The sequence below is a fragment of the Symphalangus syndactylus genome, chromosome 2, assembly GCF_028878055.3.
Source record: "Symphalangus syndactylus isolate Jambi chromosome 2, NHGRI_mSymSyn1-v2.1_pri, whole genome shotgun sequence".
In the NCBI taxonomy this organism is placed as follows: domain Eukaryota; kingdom Metazoa; phylum Chordata; class Mammalia; order Primates; family Hylobatidae; genus Symphalangus; species Symphalangus syndactylus.
In genome coordinates this window covers 67740534-67753530 of record NC_072424.2, presented here as the reverse complement: position 1 = coordinate 67753530, position 12997 = coordinate 67740534, and the positions used below count along the sequence as shown (strand labels likewise).

General features: G+C 45.2%; 1 protein-coding gene across 5 annotated transcripts in view; it reads left to right on the top strand.

Annotated features, from left to right (window-relative positions):
* The window catches only part of BACH2 (BTB domain and CNC homolog 2), a 373691-nt gene extending 368583 nt beyond the window's left edge, over window positions 1–5108 (top strand). For all 5 annotated transcript variants that reach the window (XM_055258931.2, XM_055258932.2, XM_063619429.1 and 2 more), the window contains one exon: window positions 2430–5108. In XM_055258931.2, coding sequence (XP_055114906.1) covers window positions 2430–2912 — 483 coding nt within the window. In that variant the 3' untranslated portion in view covers window positions 2913–5108. The remainder of the gene's footprint in view (window positions 1–2429) is intronic.
* Window positions 5109–12997: the final 7889 nt, after the last annotated feature.

The window sequence follows — 12997 nt, the reverse complement described above, 5'->3', positions numbered from 1 at the left end:
AAAGGGGAGAGCTCCAGGTTGCACAGCCCACCCGTATAAGTTTTTTCCCTAAGGAGACATCCCAGATGTGTTTTGTTTCTTATCCACCACCCTGTGGTGAGGATACTATGTCCTGACAGGGATGGCGCTGGTGGGCGGAGCAGCTTCCACCCCTCCCCAAGTGCCTCCCTGCCCAGTCCCCAGCAGGCCCCTGCACTCACTCCCCACTCCCACGCCGTCTCCCACACACCCGCCACTCAGCTGTTGCAAACTCGCATAATATATTTCTCTCAAGTTGCACTTGTACATCTGTTTATTTTTCATCTTTAAAACATATTTTCTTGATAAATTTATAAATATTTTAGCAGGTGCCCTTTCCCGGTGTAAATCTCTCTTTCCGACACACATGCCTACGCCGCCTGCCAGATTGCATTCAGGTTACGGCACATGCAGCTCCCGTGTCGGAGACCCGTTCCTTGTGCGTGTCGCATGCCTGCTCCTCCCTTTCTCCTCTTCATTTTCTCTCCCATCCTCTTCTCCTGGCTGTGCTTGCAAAGGGTTGGTGAGAACTGACTTCATGCTGCTTCAGATGCCCCTTTTCTTCATCCACTTCATTGTGTGTGCCTCATGGAACCCCATCTCCTCCCCTCACCCTCGCACAATTTTTTTTTTTTTTTGAGATGAAGTCTCGCTCTGTCGCCCAGACTGGAGTGCAGTGGTGCAATCTCGGCTCACTGCAACCTCCACCTCCCGGGTTCAAGCAATTCTCGTGTCTCAGCCTCCTAAGTAGCTGGGATTATAAGTACGCACCAACACACCCAGCTAAATTTTTGTATTTTTAGTAGAGGCAGGGTTTCACCATGTTGGCCAGGCTGGTCTCAAACTCCTGACCTCAAGTAATCTGCCCATCTCAGCCCCGCAAAGTGCTGGGATTACAGGTATGACCCACCATGCCCAGCCCCCTTCTCACAAATGTTGATGGTAAAACCTTTATTAGTCTCCAGTCTGCCGCTGAAGTCATCTCTCTATTGGGATGGTGAATTTCAGTAACACAGGAGCATGTGTAGGATTTTGTTTAAGGAGAAGAACATCTCAGAACCTTGGGCTAGTATGCAAGGGTTCAGGCTCCATCCTTACTTCTCCCTTCCCAAGTCGGGGAGAATTGCTGCTCCAGACTGCACTTTCCCCAGCTGTCCTAGGGAGGGTCCCTTCTGTTCAGTCTGCTCTGCTACCAAGGCCAGAGAGCCTGCTGATACTGGGTTGTATATGAAACTCCGTATGTTAGGCAACGATAGGAAATTGCTGATGACTTTTTTTTTGTCTTTTTTTTTAATAAACTTTTTTTTGGTGGGGGGAGACAGGGTCTCGCTGTGTCACCCAGGGTGAGTGCTGTGGCACCATCTCGCTCACTGCAGCTTCCACCACCCGGGCACAAGTGATCCTCCCACCTCAGCCTCCCAAGAAGCTGAACTACAGGCATGTGCTACCACACCTGGCTAATTTTTGTATTTTTTGTAGAGAAGGGGTTTTACCATGTTGCCCAAGCTGGTCTCAAACTCCTGAGCTCAAGCGATCTGCACAACTTGGCCTCCCATAGTGCTGGGATTATAGGTGGGAGCCACTGCACCCAGTCTGACTTACTTTTTTAGGAGCAGTTTTAGGTTCACAGCAAAATTGAACACACTATACAGAGAGTTCCCATATGGTCCTGTTTCCACACACACAGCCTCCCCCCACTGTCAACATCCCCCACAAAGTGGTACATGTGTTAGTCAATGAACCTACACTGACACATCATTATCACCCAAGTCCATAGTTTGCATTAGAATTCACTCTCGGTGTTGTACGTTCTATGGTTTTGGACAAATGTATAATGACATAGATCACCAGTATAGTGTCATACAGAGTGGTTTCACTGCCCCCAAATCCTCTGTGCTCCGCCTGTTCAACCCCCTTTACCCCTAGCAACCACAGATCTTTTTACTGCCTCCATAGTTTTGCTTTTTTCGAAATGTCATATAGTTGGAATGGTAGATTTTTGCCTTTCAAAAATGGCAACCTGATACATTTGGGGGAGATTTTCAGTCACAAGATTGGAACTGAGAGTTTTTCATTTAACTCTCTACAAACCCCAAATTCCAGGAAACCAAAACATTGACTCTGAAGTTTTCTGATTGGTGACGATTTTGCCGGTTGTTTGCCCGGGCCTTGGAGAGGGATGAAGAGATACCCTGGGGAAGGTGTTGGCGTCAGATGGGAGGTGTGGCAGAAGCCCGTCTCTGGGCCCCCTGAATATGTATCTTTTAAGTTTCTAGAGCCTGACCTAGTCATTCTTCAGTTACATTATAATGGAGGATGCAAAACAAAGGCTGGAAAACCTCCTGAAACGAGGCCTTCTGTCCTCCAATTCAGGTTTGATCAACCCTTCTCTTTTTCTCTCTACTGTCCAGGTGTGTGAGAAAGAGAAACTGTTGTCAGAGAGGAATCAACTGAAAGCATGCATGGGGGAACTGTTGGACAACTTCTCCTGCCTTTCCCAGGAAGTCTGCCGAGACATCCAGAGCCCCGAGCAGATCCAGGCCCTGCATCGGTATTGTCCTGTCCTCAGACCCATGGACTTGCCCACGGCCTCCAGTATTAACCCTGCGCCCTTGGGTGCTGAGCAGAACATTGCGGCCTCCCAATGCGCAGTGGGGGAAAATGTGCCCTGCTGCTTGGAGCCAGGTGCGGCTCCCCCCGGACCCCCCTGGGCACCCAGCAACACCTCCGAGAATTGTACCTCTGGGAGGAGACTAGAAGGCACTGACCCGGGAACCTTCTCAGAGAGAGGACCTCCTCTTGAACCCAGGAGCCAAACAGTGACCGTGGACTTCTGCCAGGAAATGACTGATAAGTGTACAACTGACGAACAGCCCAGGAAAGATTACACCTAGTGACTCGGCCCTGCCTCCCAGTCCACACACCTCTCCCATTCAGGCGTTCTTCAGTCAGCCTGTGGCACTGTTCATCTGCTGTCCCGAAGAAACCGAGAACACATTTGGTGCACACTACAGCGGTCTTAGCAGCAATACTGTTCCGAAGTATTCTCTCCTCTTCTCGAGCAGGAGTGATAGATAGTTACCTTCACAATGGTGCTACCCCTTGCCCAGGCAAGGAAAGACAGCAGTGATGACACTGTCTGTCTGTGGCTCAATTTCAGTCTTCACAGGGATAGACTACAACACCTCTAGGCCCCAACCACGGATTTTTTTTCTCAGTGGCCCATGTCACAAACCCTATCTCAGGAATTTCTTCTGAATGTTCAATTTTTTTCATTGAAGACAGCTTCTATACACATCAAAGTTTTATAGCTAGACTGTACATATTATATATAATATATATATAAATATATATATATATATCCATATGCAAAAGTCCTGCATGCCTCAACTTTCTCATCCTAAAACTGGAAACTTATTTCTCATTTAGAAACAGGTTCCAACATTCCTCTTCTTTTGTCTCTGATGCTAGAACTAGTTTGGTAACTGTTAACATGGTCATTTTTCTTGCTTCACAGTTCAATTTTCAATTTGTACTTATTTATGGACAAAATTCAGTGTTGGAAGCTTTTTCCCAAGGCTTTGTTTCAGATTTCTTTTTCGTTTGGTTTGGTTTTGGCACCGCCAAGTGGTGTCATTTGAGCATTGTGGGTTTGTTTTTTGTTTGTTTGGGGGGTTTTGTTTGTTTTTGTTTTTGTTTTTTTTCCTTGCAGATACTGTACAGTAATGGTCAACTTTGCCACTTGCACTGAGTTTTGGGTCAAACCTATTTTCTTAAATGAAGTTGTAACTTCGGTATAACTCAAGTATACTGTATATTCTTTGCTTTTAGTTAAAAAAGTAAAACATTTTAGCTAATTAAAAAGCACTCAGGTGATAATTATGTAGGAAAAACAATCTTGCCAAATAATGAATTCATCCTAGGATGTGTAGACAATAATCTGCTTGAATATTTTTATATTTCACCTCCTCCCCACCTTTCCCTAAGCAAAGTTTAAATGCAGATAGAGAGTTCAGAGTTGATGCTGGATGTTCAGATTCCTAAGTGGGGAGAGAGTTTGGACATCTCACTCAAAAGTACATCAGAAAAACAGGAATCCGTGATTTTATACCAGAACTCAGCAGGCATTGGCTCCTAGAAATCAAGTTAGAACGTTTTCACCCAGGGAGTAAGTCCCATTCATTTCAACACGTCCTGAGGCCTCGGCTTGCTCTGGGAAGTGTTGTGCAGTAGGACCTGCTCCCCTGAAGGATGGGGCCCACCAGCCACTGGCTTTCCTGCCCAGGCTCGGCCTCCCAGGACATCTGGCCAGAGGGGGATTTGAATCACAGCCCCGAAGGTCCTGCCTTCATCCCGTTGGGAGAGAGCAGGGCATCCTGGCATCTGCGATCCATCCCTGACACAGGCTGACACATTCTTTCTCCTTTCCTTCTCCAAAGGCTTGGAGTTTTCTTCTGAGGTTTTTCTGCCAGTGTCTTGTCTGAAGGCAGACTTCATTCTGAGGCTTTGGACAAGCCATCACCGGGAACCCTCCCTGTCCCCTTCCCGAATCACACACATACCCTACCCTCACCTGATGATAATTTTCTCTTCTTGCTGCAAAACTGGTTGGCTTGCAACCCAGAGAGAGCAGCTTCCCTTGGTTCTGGGGCCGTGTTGGCCCCAGCCACGTTTACAGGAAGGTGTGCCCCAGAGGAGGAGGAATCAGCTCCCTCGCTCCGGTGGCCTTGGGTCCAGGTCTCACTGAGCAGCCCAAGGGCCACTCCAGCCCGGCTGGGGAAGAGAGTCCTGAACGGTTTGATGTGGGGATGGGGTGGTGGGCAGTGGGGAATAGATGGTTGACTTTGTTTCTTTATTTGTGCCATTGTTTGGACAATATTAAAGCTGCATGTAAACGGGGAAATTAGTATATGATGTAGGCTAAAAGTGAAATCATAGTAACATATGTTTTAGTATTATTAACTTTTTTCTGTACAAATATTAGCACTAAATGTTTAAATATGTATGAATGCCAGAAATTTGTCAGTTCATGCAGTAGGAAAAAAAAAAAAAAGGCTTTTCTTTTTAAACAGTTCCACTTTTAAAACCTGCCTCTGGGTTTTTGTTTTTTCTCTGTGTGTGTGTGTGTGTGTGTGTGCGCGCACGCTTGTCTGAAACAGATCTTGATAAAGCTCTGTGTTGGAGCTGCTGGTTTTTGTTATGGTTGTTGGAATTTCTTGGCCTACTAGGACAGTTGTGTGCTTCACCATGAGGTTTGCCTTTGTGGAAAACTGGTGACAGTGAGAATATAAACTCAATGTGAATCACGTGATACTTCACAGGCGTATGTTACGGTGGAGTCAGCTGACAGTATTTTGCTTTTTAACTCTATCGTTGCCTTTCCAAGTGACCTCTCCTCTTCTTTTAAAAAAAGAACACTTTCTGCTCATATCATAACCAGGTCCAACCCAGCTTCTTGGCATGAGGTTTACCCTGGTAACAACTCATGTGCAACTGGTAGTCTTGACCACATTCCTTCCATTTCCCCAGGTTTCTGTGGTTCAGTAGCCCAGACCTGTTTGGCAGCCATTTCTAGGAGGGGCGGGGTCTCTTTATTTCTCTCCATTTCTCTCCACCCTCAGACCTCACCTTCCTCCCACCCACCCCTGCCTTGCTTTTCTTCCTCTTCCCCCAACCTAACTTCTGCCATGGGAACTGGTTAAAAACACTGCTCTAAAAACCATTTTCCAATTTCATAGAGATTTCTGTAAAGTTATTTCATTCATAATCCACCATGAACAGTGACTAGCTTCGTGCAGTTGTTCATGTGATGTGTGTGTGTCTTTTCCTATTCAGAACTATGTGCTTGTCAAAATTATTTCTGGGTTGATTCAAAGGGAGGACTTGCTGGGGACCAGAATCCAAACAGCCTCAAGTGGAATTTTAAAACCCAGCCTGTCTCTTTTCCCTGGGATCCGTCGGTCAACCCCACGCCTTTTAGGAAAAAGAAAAGCGAGTGAACAGCAAGGAAGAGTGTTTGCACAGTACAGTAACATTTGGTTGTTCTTAAGGCTCTTTTCTTACAAAAATAAGAGACCCTCCAACCACGGGCTGTTTAGGAGGATGCCTGCTTAGGTCTCCAAATGGCTGGGGTAGGAATGGTTGTTGGGGCAGAGCCAGTGGAGGTGACCCTGAGACTAATGAACATCCCACCTAAATCCAGTCCTCCCCTTGGATCTGCCTTTGTCCTGCTTCTGTCTCCAGGCAACCTCTCTTCAAGTTGGTGTTGGTCAGGCTTTGGGCAGGTGAGTGCTTTGCTGTATGTGTTTGTTTCTCTGCGTTATCTGGGGGTGCCTTGATTAAAATCGAACTTTATTACATACTGATTCTGGAACAAAACAGTTGTTAGAAAAACTTTAAAAAAAAAAAAAACCGACAAAGTTACGAGGCCATCCTGCTACTTCTCTTCTGAGTTCCCAGCAATGACTCAGGCATAAGAGATGATGCTGCAGTGGAAAACCTGACTGTGTGTGTCTGCAACTGAATGTTGTGCGAGTAATTTATTAACTGTCTTTCTAAAGGTTTGCTGCTTTTAAGATGCACTATAATTCGGGATGTAATCCTTATATTGCTTTTCCAAGGAAGTGAAAAAAAGGCTAGTGATTAGTATGCCAACTGCCACTACTCCTTCAAAAGGAGCCAGGACCAGCGACAAGACTCATGAGAGGACTGGCTAAAGTGAAGTGTGCACAGTGTGAATTTTAGTGCTGTTGTCAAGAGGCCTAAACCCACATTTTCTCTTTTAATATTTTATGATTGCCATCAAAGAAGAAGAAAAAGAAGGAACAAAGGTTTGAAAATGATAAACCTGTTAAGACACCAAAAACTCCTGTCCCGTGAAGCTGCTTGACATCCTGTGGAGTAGCATAATCCTCTCAAAATGAGGAAGAGCTGCCTGCAAAGCTTTCTCAAGTCCCTGTTTGGTTACCTACTTCTCTACATTATGCCCCATTTAAACTAGGAGCTGTTTTAGAAATGACTTCAAACTGCTCCACTGTTGCTTACAGTTTAGGAGGAGTCTCAGATCCAGAAGGAGCAAAAATCAAGTTCAGTCCTCAAATGACTGTAAATAGACTAAAGAACAAGGTGGTTTTTGTTTTTGTTTTTGTTTTTTAAGAATAAAGCTGTTCGTTGTATCAGGAGTTAGTGTTTCTTCCCCAAATTGAAGACTGTGTTGGAAGTGCAATTTCTGGTGAGTCAGTCCACAATACAATGCCCCGTGTGGAGTTGGTATTCATACAGGAAGTCTGTGTGCACGAGGCATTGTGTGTTGAAAGTGTATGTTTATAGTACTGCCCGAGCCATCTCATGACCCCAGCATCCAAAACCGATGCTGTAGAACAGAACATATTTGTACACAAATAGTGTGTGCAGATAGCATTTGTACATAGAAAAGTCTTATTGTGGCAGATTGAGGATAAATTATTCAACTGACGGTGCAAAAACATTACTTGCAAAGAAAAGTAAGTTTATAGTATTTTCCTACACTCCACCCTGGGAGATGATATTTCTATCAAATGAGTATCAGTGCATTTTAAATGTAATATGAAAACGATGCTGCCATTTTGTGAAGAACACCCACTTGGTTGCAGAGGCCAACTTTCATAGCTTTGATTTAATGTTGTGACATGGTGTATGCATTTCGCTGTCAAGCAATGGATAAACAGCTCTGACTTTCATTCTCATTCCAGTTTATTGACCTCAGATAAAACACTGGCCCTTCTTAGAAGCAGAAGTGTGCACCAAGACCATTCATTTCAGGTAGACTCACATTCAGTGCCAAGTGCTCCCATGGGAATAATCAGATGCATATGTTGCGAAAGAGTGAAGGGACTTGGACAAAGAGGGGTTTTCCTACAGATGGATGCTCAGTCTTCTACCAAAACATGTTTGGAGGCAGAAGTATGACCTCCCCTTAAGTCCCAACAATGTATTTTGTGTGTGCAAATCCTGGGATGCCCATTCACGCTCTGACATAAAGACATGGCACTTCTAGTGAGGAAGTGCCATATGCATTTGGGAGCTTCAGGTGCTTGTTAGACACAGTGAGCCATTCAAGGCAGGCACCACCTTTGCTAGTGAGGCCAAGAGGGCCTGTGACAATTTGTTCCAGAACCAGTCTGATGCAAGTGCACCTCTAATATATGCCTTACAAACTCCAGAGGCCATATTCAAAACAGGGTCTTCTCAGTGTATGCAAGGGGCTGCAGCCCCTCTTCTCTTCCTCCCCAGGTTGAACAATACGGACAGTTTTCACACATATCTACCTGTATAACCCTCTGTACCTCTCATAACTGGTCAACGACTGTAACAGGTTACATCAGGTGTTTTTCTACATACTTTTTACACAGATTCTATGCGATTAATGTAATTTAATTCAATGCATCATTTTATTGTACTAGTTCTTAGGCTTGTCCTTATTTTTTTCTAAGTGATTGTGGTTTTTCTCGTGGTTTTTATTGTAAAAATGAAAGGCTGTTGATGCTTATTCTCTGTAACTAAGAATTTTTACCTTTGGGGGAAAAAAAGCATTGCTATGAACTAATGAATTGAAACTTCATTTACTCATTGTAAATACACTATTGTGCAAAAAAAATTTTCACTCAATTGAATTGCTAGTGTTAACTGAGTTTTGTCTAGACACCATTTCTGTTGATGAAATAAAGACATATCATTATGCATTGTAAACTGATTTTCTCTGCCTCTGATCCCTGTGTTCCAAATTACAGAGTGAGAAACCTCAGGATATCTTTTTTCCTAGAGGCCATTTCTCTTCCTCTAGTTTGGACCCTTACTTACTATCTGATTAGGAATCTTTAAAATTTGATAATATTAATGTGATTCCTAAACTCTGAATTTTAAAAATCCCTAGTGCCTGTGAGAGTAGATAAAAGGCTTTAAACCCAATTTCTCGGTTTTGATACTGTGCTATCACTATGCAGAATGTTACACGGGAGAAAACTGGGTGATGGGTATCATTTCTTGCAACTGCATGTGAATCTGCAATTATATCCAAATAGGCTTAATTTTTTAAAAACTAGATGAAAGTAAATGAGAAAGCATTAAACCAACACCAAGATGCAATGAGTTGCAAGGAAAGATGTTTAGAATTGTGGCTGAGGAATCCATACAGTCATGCATTGATTAGTGAAGGGGGTACGTTCTGAGAAATGCATCCTTACGCAATTTCATATTGTGAGAACATCAGGGTGTGCCACATCAACCTAGATGGGAAAGCCTATGACACACCTAGACTACATGTTCCTAGGTTGCAAACTTGTGCAGCATGTAACTGTACTGGATATGGTAGGCAATTGTAACACCAGGGTAAGTATTTGTGTATCTTCTTAACATAGAAAAGTTGCAGTAAAAATAGGGTTTACAATCTTACGGAACCACTGTCATATATTCGTTCCATCATTGACCAAAATATGGTTGTGCCATGCATGACTGTACAGTTTAAAAGTTGTATTCTAAAAGTGTATTTGATAGTTATGTCTTAGATTTTGATGTAAAGAGAAAACAAGATATCAAATGGTGGGCAGGTCGAGTGACCATGAGCGAACACTGGACTGGAGCTCGGAGGTGAGAGAAAGCCACTAGAGCAGAGCAGGGCGGTCTGAGCTGTCAGCGAGGCTGTAATGAGTGCATGCGCGTGGTGTCTGGGCAGGGCAGGGCTGTGCTGCCGAGATTCACGCTTCAAGGAGTGCATGCGACCGCCAGATGGGAAAACTGAAATTAAAAGCTGCCAAGTTCTGCTCCCTCGGGCGAGTCTCCATGGGCACCTATGGAGTCAAGGAAGGCTTCCTGAGAGCAGGTCATGGGTTTTGCAAATTTGTGCTGCTGTGACATCACAGTCATAACATTTTCGGTACAAGAGGTGGATTACCTACGCCTGAAGATGTGAAGTTAATCCACTCTGAGAAAAACAGGTGGGTCAGAGTCCCAAAATTTTCTGTGGGAAAACCTGGTAATTTAGAACTGATGGTCATTTGCACCTTCAACCCTGACATTTGCTCTTGTGATACAAATAATGGTCATGCATTGAAGGAAAATAAACCTCACCAGCTGTTGCGTCCTGCAAAACAGGCGTCCCCGAGCCCTGGGCCGCAGACAGGTTCTGGTCCGTGACCTGTTAGGAACAGGCCGCACAGCAGGAGGTGAGCAGCTGGGGAGTGAACATTACTGCCTGAGCTCCACCTCCTGCCCCATCAGCGGTGGCACTGGATTCCCATAGGAGCGCGAACCCTACTGTGAACGGTGCATGTGCGGGATCTGGGTTGCAGCTCCTTATGAGACTCTAATGCCTGATGATCTGAGGTGGAACGGTTTCATCCCGAAAACATCCCCCCATCCCCCGCTACCTCTGGTCCGCGGAAAAATTGTCTTCCACGATACCAGTCCCTGGTGCCAAAAAGGTTGGGAATCGCAGCTACAAAAGAGCTTTTAAGCACTGTCCAGCCCCAGGTGGACAGCAGCCATTTTCTTTCCTACTTTACATGTGCTGCTTATGGGAAATTTGTATCTGCCTCTGGGGCAGTGAGGACAGGTTCCTTCTACACCAGGCCCTGCCAGCAGTTTTGTTGTATGTATTTGGAAATAACTGAGCTGTTCTTTGAAATCATTTTAGAGTCTTTCACTCTTCTCCAACCCACCACCTCACCCAACTCTGCCCCACCACTTGGGATGCATTAGCAAGATTGTACTTAATGTTTAACACCAGCTGGGGAAGGTGCCGTGAGCAGAAATGGGTTTCCAATTCTCCTCGCTAAGCACCTATGCCTTCGTGGTACAAGTCAACACAATACTTCCTGGTGTCAAAAAATCAAGGCCCAAAGAGATGGAGAAAGCCACACATCCCGTTACGCAAGTGTCTTTCATTTCACTCAAGAGCATGACACCTCCTGTCTCCACACCCGTCCCTGGTTCCTGCAGATCCTGCCACACATCTGCCACTGGCCTGCTTAGCCACAAAGAGGCATTGCTGATTCTCCATGGCTAGTTCTTACTCTTCTTGAAGATAAGTGCATCCCTGAGACAGTGCCCTTCATCCCGAAGCAGTGAATGGAAACCTTCAGAGATATGCTAGCAGTCAGTGGATACGTTACATTTTACACTGGGCCCTTCAGACTTTGTTTTTTCTTCTCTTTAGAGACAAGGCCTTGCTATGTTGCCCAGGCTGGAGTGCAATGGCTATTCACAGGCATCATCATAGTGCGTCGCAGCTGTGAACTCCCGGCCGCAAGAATCCTCTCACCTCAGCCTCCCAAGTAGCTGGGACTACAGGCGGGCCACCAGGCCCAGCTCAGACTTGTTTTTTGTTGTTGTTTTGAGACGTGCTCTGTTGCCAGGCTGGAGTGCAGTGGTCCAATCTTGGCTCACTGCAACTTCCGCCTCCCAAGTTCATGCGATTCTCCTGCCTCAGCCTCCCAAGTAGCTGGGACTACAGGCGCACACCACCACACCCAGCTAATTTTTGTATTTGTAGTAGAGACGGGGTTTCACCATGTTGGCCAGGATGGTCTGAATCTCTTGGCCTCATGATCCCCCCCACCTCGGCCTCCCAAAGTTCTGGGATTACAGGCGTGAGCCACCACACCTGGCCTCAAACTTGCTTTTTAAAACCTCTATTTGTGCTGTGTTGTTGACAACCCTGTAAAGACTTTTCAGAGTGAAAGAAATTGAAATTACAAAAAAAGTTGCCATAGAGGCCTCTGAAACCTGTTGACAAACCTATTGACACAACATGACAGAAAATGAATAAGAAATGAAGACTGGAAAATTGGAAGCAATGGGTAAGGTATTGCCTTTGGCGTTTATACATAAATATATATTTATTCAGCCAACACTGTGTTACATGCTAAGCATCCAAGATGTCAAATACCCTACCCTTACAGCTTTCACAGGCTAGTTGGGCAGAGAGATGTACAAATAAATCATTGCCCAGGGGCTGCTGACTTTTACAGAAAGGAAAACAAAGATTTCTGAAAGGACTGTGGGCCTCAGAGCAGCTGGATATGGATTTGAATTCCAGCAGGCACTTCAGCTGTGTAATCTTTAACTGTGGAGAAAGTTAATCTCTTTGAGCGTTGTCTGATCTATACGACGAAAATGAACAATAACAACTTGACAAGTTGTACAAGGTGTAGATAATGTGAGCACGTGGAATACAGTATGCCCCTTAAAAAGGCACCTTGTGGGGGCCGGGCATGGTAGCTCACACCTGTAATCTATGTAAGTGCTATGGGGGCGCTGAGGCAGGAGGATCACTTGAGGCCAGGAGTTCCAGACTAGCCTGGGCAACATAGCAAGACCTCATTTTTACAAAAAAAAAAAAAAAAAATGTTTTTAATTAGCTGGGAGTGGTGGTGCACCTCTATAGTGCTAGCTAGTGGGAAGGCTGAGATGGGAGAATTGCTTGAACCCGGGAGGCAGAGGTTGCAGTGAGCCAAGATCACACCACTGCACTCCAGCCTGGGCAACAGAGCGAGACCTGTCTTTAAAAAAAAAACAAAACCCTATCATATACCCCCTACTGTTACTATAATTACAGGGCTGCCACAAAGAAAGGCATGGTGAGTGAATGATGGGGTGGCTGAGAAAATATGTTGGAACTGCCTCCAGAAAAATAATGTCCCCAAAAGGCAGCCACAGGCTAGGTGGACACTGTCCAGCAGCACACTGCTGGGTGGGCAACAGCAGGCAGGAGCGGGAGAGCTGCCACAGCTGGGTTACAAGTGAGAGGCAGGGAATGAGGTCAGAGGCAGGGGCCAGTGCCTGAATTTCCTGTGGCTTTTATCTCATAGGACATAGATGATGCCAAGCCTTCTAACTTTGAACCAAATTAATTCTCCTTATAACTTGAAGCCTTTATTACCAGGTGTGTGGCCAGGGTTGGGGGCTACTCTGGCCGTAGGGTGGAGGACGGGGGAGCTAAGAG